Source organism: Vanellus vanellus (assembly GCF_965231255.1).
Source record: "Vanellus vanellus genome assembly, chromosome: 13".
In the NCBI taxonomy this organism is placed as follows: domain Eukaryota; kingdom Metazoa; phylum Chordata; class Aves; order Charadriiformes; family Charadriidae; genus Vanellus; species Vanellus vanellus.
In genome coordinates, this window is record NC_138918.1 from 7,823,551 (window position 1) to 7,830,870 (window position 7,320).

The window sequence follows — 7,320 nt, forward strand, 5'->3', positions numbered from 1 at the left end:
TGTAGAAAAGGCAAAAGACAAAACACAGCCACTTTCCTCTAAGATTGAACGAGGATTTCTTTTAGTATATGGACAACTGTAGCATCCATCAAGGTCCTTCATGGTCTCTGCTGGGGCAGAGAGCTCCTGCCTGGACTTCTTCGTGCAGATACCCTGGCTCTGTCTGAAGGCAGCAGAACCACAGGCAGCAGGCAGGAATATCATCTCTTCCTCTCCAAGGTGTTTGGGCAATCATAAGAACGAACTAATCCAGGCCCCATTATGGCAGAGACTAAAGGCACAGGAGCTTCCCTCTGTATTACTCCCTTTGCTGTGAGATTTTTGCATAGGTGAGGAGAAAATTAAAATCGGGGCTGGAAGTAAGTAAGCGATGAGAAGCCTCGCGGGGGACGACAGCAGCAGAGAGCGAGGGAAACCAGATGTCTTACTGCTTAGTCTCTACTCCAGGCCAGCTTGGCTTCCACAACGGATGGCTTATGTTGTGCAGGATGGGCAGAGGTAAAAAAAACAATGCCTTAGAGCAAAGGTCAGCATTGCTGCTGCTTAGTTCTGTAGCAGCTCATGTGCTGTCAGCTTTTTTATAAACTAAAACTGCCATTGAGTTTTGCAATCTAAATTACTTTAATAACATGCAGCCAACACAGCATTTGATACAGCTGAGCAAAAAAAGCGCAACTTAATGGTATTTCCATTGTGATTAACAGAACAAATAAGATCAGAGCCCTTGCAGTAAGCGGCAGGGCGCTGTGATACACCCCACAGACACCTTGCCCTCACGCTGATGAGCCATCACAGCAACTTCTAATATGCTAGCTTAGTACAGCCTCCACGCAATAGCAGTCCCAATACCTGTGCCTGGAAATACAAAACAGCACCTTGTCCCCACATCACTACAGGAGCTTCAAAGAGCCGTCAGACACACCAAAGGTAGCACGGACAGGATAGTTCGAAGGGATGCTCACTGTCTCTATAAGCCTGAGGCTCTCAGCAGGATCTCCATCCTTGACCGATGCATCATAAAATGACAGTGTATTTCTTCTGCAGTCGAGCTCTACCCTGACCACTGTGAGGGCTGTAGGAGACGCTTTTGTTGTGATCTCTGTTTCAGCTAGGAACACATGGAGGCAATTAGAAGACTTTTCCAGGCAGCACTTAAATTTGTCACAAACGATTCCAAGCTGCCAGCATCTTGCATTGCTGGTGTCCACCTCCCAGAAGTGACAGCCCTCTGAGAAGCTCTCCTTACTCTGCTTGTGTGGGGTGGCACTGGTGCTTTCTAAATTTACTGTTGCAAAACTGTAAAAACTCTGTGGCTGTGCATAGTTGCATTGGGTGGCACTGGTGCTTTTAAAATTTCGTGTCCCAAATAGGGAAGAACTGGGTGGGGGTGCAGAGACTACGTTGGTAGTCTGAGAAAATCCACAGTTTCCCTGCACTAAAACAGTCAGATGTTCATGAACTATAGAAAGAAAAAAAAAACACATTATGATTAACAGATAATTGTGCAGATTTGCATACACCCTCAATGCTGCTGAAAGCTAGATTCCCCAATCCAAGTCACCCAAGACATCCTATCCAAGTCATCCAATTCATGTCCAACCCACCCAAGTCATTAAAAGCATACGTTAACTGAAACACCTTCTGCACCTCTTAGCTGCTCCTATGTAATTCTAAAGGGGGTTGATATCACATCTCAAGAAATGCTGATCTTTCACAATCTTAAAGTGTCTCTTTCCTTTTTGTTTCCAACTACAGCAACTCTTAGATTTTAGTTAACCATTGTTGTCCTGCAGAGCTTCATTAGGCATTTTTAAAAACTCCCCAGATTAATTTCCACAGACAAGAAACGTGGGAAGAGTAGCACAGCCATTTTATAAAGGCTTCTTTGCTTAGGACCAAAGTTATTTTCTAGAACTCCTGGAATGTCCTAGCATGGCCAGTCACAAGAAGTTAATTCTACACTCAGGAATTTGCAGAATGTTTTTTATTCAAACCTTCTCTGGCAGGTAATGCATTTCAATATTGCGGCATTTTCTGCTCTGGAAGTTACTCCTTCAGGAAACCGAAACAGTGGCAGTGACTTGGGCAACTAACCAAAATTGCTCAGATGGCATAGACAATTAGGAAAACATGGATCTGAGGCCTTCTAGCCAAAATAGGTCTGGAGTATGCTTACAGAGACTGAGCTCAGGAGTGGCCATGAGCATGGTACGCTTCTTAGTGTATCCAAGGCTGTATGGATGGCGGCCAATTAGGTGTGCACGTCGCACACACTGTGGACGGAGCCTTCCCACCCCAGCTGTCTCTATGTCTCAAGCGCCATCAAGACAGCAATAACAAGGGAACCCTAATTTTTTCAGTTCAGTTGGACAAGCATCCCACCATGCACAGCACCCGGACTGCAGGCTGATCTTACAAAACATCTCCGCTCTTTTGTAAAGAGTAGAAGTATTTACATAGAAAGAGTAGATTACTTACATCCTAAGACAAACTCCACCTGCCACTGCTGGGATGAGTTCTCAACTTTACCTGTGCTTTGAATCAAAGTGATGCTACAGGCAGAAGAGGTGTTGCTATTCTCTTCTCTTAAGCCTCCTAGAAAACTCCCAGGACATCCACACTTCTTTACCCAGAGCCCATTTTAACAGGCATGTCCCAGAGCGCAGAAGCCCAGGACAAGCACCCTTTTACGTAGACATATGTGAAAATAATCATACAATGTTAGTGATCAGTTCTTCTAGAGGTACTTGGTGTCTTATTACAATCCTTTCTTAAATATGTTTTGTTAGCTTCTCCATCTTGCTTGTCGTGTAGTGAAATGATCACTTACCAGGTGGTGCTTTAAATAAGGTCTGCATGTTGGAGAAGAATTGCTGGAAAAGCCTTAGAGTAGCGTCTGTTGTTATTTTGTCCAAATTAATGGGTGGTGTTGGCAGTATTACGGCAGCTTTGTTAGGAACTGGCATGCGTTCCCTAAAACATACAGAAAGACATCAGAAGAGCAGCGAGTCATCAGAAAACCATCATCGAGCCCATCACTGAGCCAACGACTGCATCCCCCACTGCCCACCCAGGGACCTAAACATTCAGGAATTGCCCTCAGAATGGGTCTTGAGAACAGGGGCGGTGGGGACAGGAAAATAAGCCACGTTGTCTATATGAAGAGTCACACATGACCTCTGTTACTGTTCTGGGGCTTCTCCAGGTCCCTGCCGAAGCCAGGCTCAGAGCGTGCCGCAGCGTGCCCAAGGGGCAGCCAGGGTGAGCCCCAGGAGCTGCGGGCCCGCAGTGCGGGCAGGCTGGGCAAGCAAAACTCACCGCTGGACTACCAGTCACCTGAAGCAACATGAAATGCAATGGTAGACCACCTTGGGAAGAGCTTACCTGGCTGGAAATGCTGCAAAAGCCTGAAAAAGACATTTTGAAAGCAGAATTAACATAGCGCAGGCAAAGGCCAGCCCAAGAGCTGAGGACCTCTGGGAAGGGAGATGCTGTTGGATACCTTGGTGAAAAGGAGTAGGTCTTTCTGATGTCTCAGAGCCTCTAGCTTCTGTACATCACAGCTGGCTGCATCCTTCGCATCTCTGTGTTTTTGTATCTGCGTCTGAATCTGAGAAAGCTGTTGCTCCTCATTGTGACTGAGAACTTTCAGGACCTCTTTTTTTTTGGTATCTAGCTGCAGATACATTGCTTTGAAGAGGGTCTCCAGCTGATTCCTCCTCAGGCTCTCCTTAGTCTATTAAGAAAACACTTTCAAAGCTGTTAGGGAGTGAATCTTACATTTTCCACACTAACTCTCACTCAGTAAAGAGCCTGCTCTTTTCTGGGCTGAGAGAATTAACTCCTAACTTAGTGCCTCTCCATATGACAACACACCAAGATGTCCCACTAGCAGCAGAAAGGCCAAGTGACATAAGTGACCTTCCCCAGCATCTGGCACCTGACCAGAAAAAGATGAAAAAGCAGTGCTTCTTGCACAAATGCTTACTGAAGACTTTCCACTATGCATATATTTCCTTATTCTGCACTGGAATTTTTCTACGGATACATTGCCTTTGGTCTTTTTAAAAGGATGGGTGAGAAAAAACAGTTTTTCTGCTTCCTGCCTCCACCAAGCTTCCTTCGCTGTTTGAAAGCAGCTACGCTGCCTGACAGGACACTGCCAACAGGTCCCCTTTTGTCTTCAGACTAGAAGGGAACATTTCCTTTGCCCAGTGCCAGGACTTCTAGTCCCATCACTTCTACTGGTGAAGGCAAGCAAGTGCCAATTCTGCGTAAGCAGAATGAACTTGGATTGAGACCTGCTCTTTCAGAACTTTTAGATAGGGACCTGCATGCTGGAAGCAAAAGCCACACACTTTGGAGCAATCCTTTAACCTCATTCCTACCAACTTCTTAGGTGAGCCTGTGGTTCTAAAGGGATTTCTTGTTGTAATGAGGAATTAAATCACTATAACACGGTCTGTATCTTTTCCATAAATATTTTAGAGTCTGCAAATTGAATAAGGTTGGGGAAAAAAAGTCAACCACTACCACCCACCAATCAGGAGGCACGAACTTAACAGCAACTTTCAAGCTCAAAAGGCCTTTGGAAACTAAGAATGTACTTCCCAGGCTGATAAGCAAGTTGTTCATCATCCTCCCTCAAAGAAGAAACCTAGAGGATATCTGAGAAACCACACAGGAACTAAAAAACTTCAGAATCCATGATCTGGGGAAGGGCAAAAGAAAACCTTATCTCATCAGCCACCAGCATGCAACCATCCCCAGAGCAATATGGGACCCTGGAACAAACCTTTACTTCCTCCTCTTGTCTGAGCAGGTTTGCTATGCTTTCATCCAGCGCAGCTTTTTCTGCTTGCACTGTTTTCAGAATTTCAGCTAAAGCCCTCTAGAAAAATAACCGAAGAGAGATATCAAGATAGGACCCACATACATGCACAAGATCAGCAATTTTATGGAAATGGGTTAAGCTAGACCTGCAAAACGTTTGTTCACTGCATGCTCTCAATCAATACATAACTGTCTACTGGAAGATTTTATCCCTGAACAAATATCAGAATTACAAGCACAGGAAAGACATTTTGAAACTGAAAACTCTTCATGTGTAATAGCCACACAGAAAGCTACTTTCAGCACCAACAGCTTCCTTACAATTACTCTGCCATTCACTTTCTTTGCCTAAATGTGGCTCAGGCTGATCTTCCAGCTCAAAAGTGCACCAAGGCCTAAAAGCATCACCACAAGCACTTGGTCCCACCAGTTGGGCTCTTCAGGATGGAAAGAAAGTGTTTATAACTTCTTGTTTTATATCCCAAGGGGCAAGCCCATAGGGAATCTGGGGCAAAACTAGGAATAAAAGCCCAGTACCCCAAGATGGAGATTTAGCCCCATCTCCTGAGCCTGCAGATCTGAAACTGGGGAGATGTTTCACCCCCCAGTTCATGCCCCAGCTGCGGGCAGCGATCTGTGCCATGGATGCCCGTGGTTCTCCCAGTGCAATCTGTGCTCAGGCGACTGTCCTGGCAGCCTCTTACCTGCCCTTGGCCAAAAGCCTCCTCCAAAGTGATGATACTGTGGCTCTTGTGGGAGCTGGTGACACAGCACAGCACGCAGATGCAGACCGAATCTGTCTTGCAGTAGCACTCCAGCACTTTGCCATGCTGGGCGCACTTCCTCTCAGCCAAAACCTCAGCATTGGCGGGCTCCACCAGGACATGGTCTTTCAGGGGGCTCTTCAAGCTGTGCTTGCTCAGGTGGGCTCGGCAGAAGGAGGCCTCGCAGCTCAGGCAGGTCTTCACGGCTGGCTGGGGCTCCTGGAGGCAGAAATCACACAGGATCACCTCGTCTTGCTGGCCCAAACTCTCCTCCTCCGTCTCCTCCTCCTCCTCCTCCTCCTCCTCCTCCTCTTCGCCCTTCTCCTCCCTGGGCTGAGCGGCAGCATCCACAAACTTCTGCGCGATGCTGCGGAGCTGGACGTTGGGCTGCAGCTCCATGGCGGGGTCGGCCGGGGCGCCGCAGAGCGGGCAGCCGAAGGGGCGCCGGCCGCTCGCCCGCTGGATGCACTCCTTGCAGAAGCTGTGGCCGCAGCTCAGGGACACGGGGGTGCTGTAAATGCCCAGGCAGATGGGACAGGTCAGCTCCTCTTCCAGCCCGGCCACCGCGCCCGCCCAGGCCATTGGCGCCGAGGGGCGGGCACCAACCGGAACAGAAACCGAAAGCGGCCGCGGCGGGGCGGCTCCGGCCATGGGCAGGCGGGGACTCACCGCCTCCCCCCTCCCGGCAAGGGGAGGCCACCGCTCGCCCCCGCGGCCAGCATCTCTTCCGCCGTGGCCACCGCGGGCCCTGCCCCGCGCCGGCAGCTCGCCCGGCCGTGACGGGCGGGGAAACAGAGCCGCCCGCGCCCCGCCTAACCCCCCTTCGTCCCGGCCCTCTTGTAGGGGGTTCTTGAGAGCGCATCTGGCCACCCTCCGTCCTTAAAGCCTGTCCCCTGTGTCCGCCGGTCCTTTTCCCGGCTCCAGCATTGCCCGGGTTCTTCTCTGCACTTAATATCTGGGTGCAGAGAAGACAGCAAGAATGAAAAAAAAAAAAAAAACGCAAAATACAAACAAAAACAACACAGAGGCATCATGGAAACAGCTAGAGCTAGTTACCACATGCATTTATTCTTCTGTGTAATTTTTAAATACAACGCTATTTCAGTGCTGGTTTGCTTTGACCGATTCCAAAACCCAGCAGAGTAAACCTGGACTTCGGTGTCCTGGAAGTAAACTGGAAGTTGAGCTGCACTCCAGGAGTGAGGGATTTCGGAGCAGTATCCCTTCCTCCACTGCCTGAGTGCACCAGGGAGAGAGCCCCACATCCCAGCGGGACTGCACGAGTTCTCTTTTCTCCTTGGGCTGCCGAGTTGCTGCCTGGAGCTGACCATCAGTAGCTTACAGTGATGAATGGAGATGCTGGTGGGGACAAAAGCCAGGGCTTTTCCCCAACAGTTTGCCCATTCAGCAGTGCTGAGCCAAATCCTTCCCCGCCTCTCTCCAGGCGGACGCTGCTATTTTGCAGACCCACTGCAATGAAGACTCCCAAGTGATCCAAAAGCAGCGCGAGTAGATACAGATGATAGCAATCAGGGCAATCTAACCCCTCTCTGTGTCCCTCTCTAGCAGGTTCCACATGGGCAGTCAGCCTTCAGTGGTTCTGGGGCTACCGAGAGTCTGGGGCATGGTGTGCTTGTATGCACTGCTGCAGGGTGGAGAGTTTTCCTCTAAAATCATCACTATTATTAAGGCAGTGAGGGGGTGCCTTCCCTCTGCTCCGTGG

The 7,320-nt window shown here is 49.0% G+C and overlaps 1 protein-coding gene across 1 annotated transcript; it reads right to left on the minus strand.

Annotated features, from left to right (window-relative positions):
* Positions 1–498: 498 nt before the first annotated feature.
* LOC309677265 (tripartite motif-containing protein 5-like) lies at positions 499–6,198 on the minus strand. Its single transcript, XM_082490032.1, has 6 exons — positions 5,538–6,198; positions 4,796–4,891; positions 3,503–3,736; positions 3,385–3,407; positions 2,831–2,973; positions 499–1,459 (listed from the first exon to the last, which is right to left on the minus strand). The coding sequence occupies exons 1-6, from the start codon at positions 6,177–6,179 to the stop codon at positions 891–893; spliced, it is 1,707 nt and encodes a 568-aa protein (XP_082346158.1). The 5' UTR covers positions 6,180–6,198; the 3' UTR covers positions 499–890.
* Between the last annotated feature and the right edge of the window lie 1,122 nt (positions 6,199–7,320).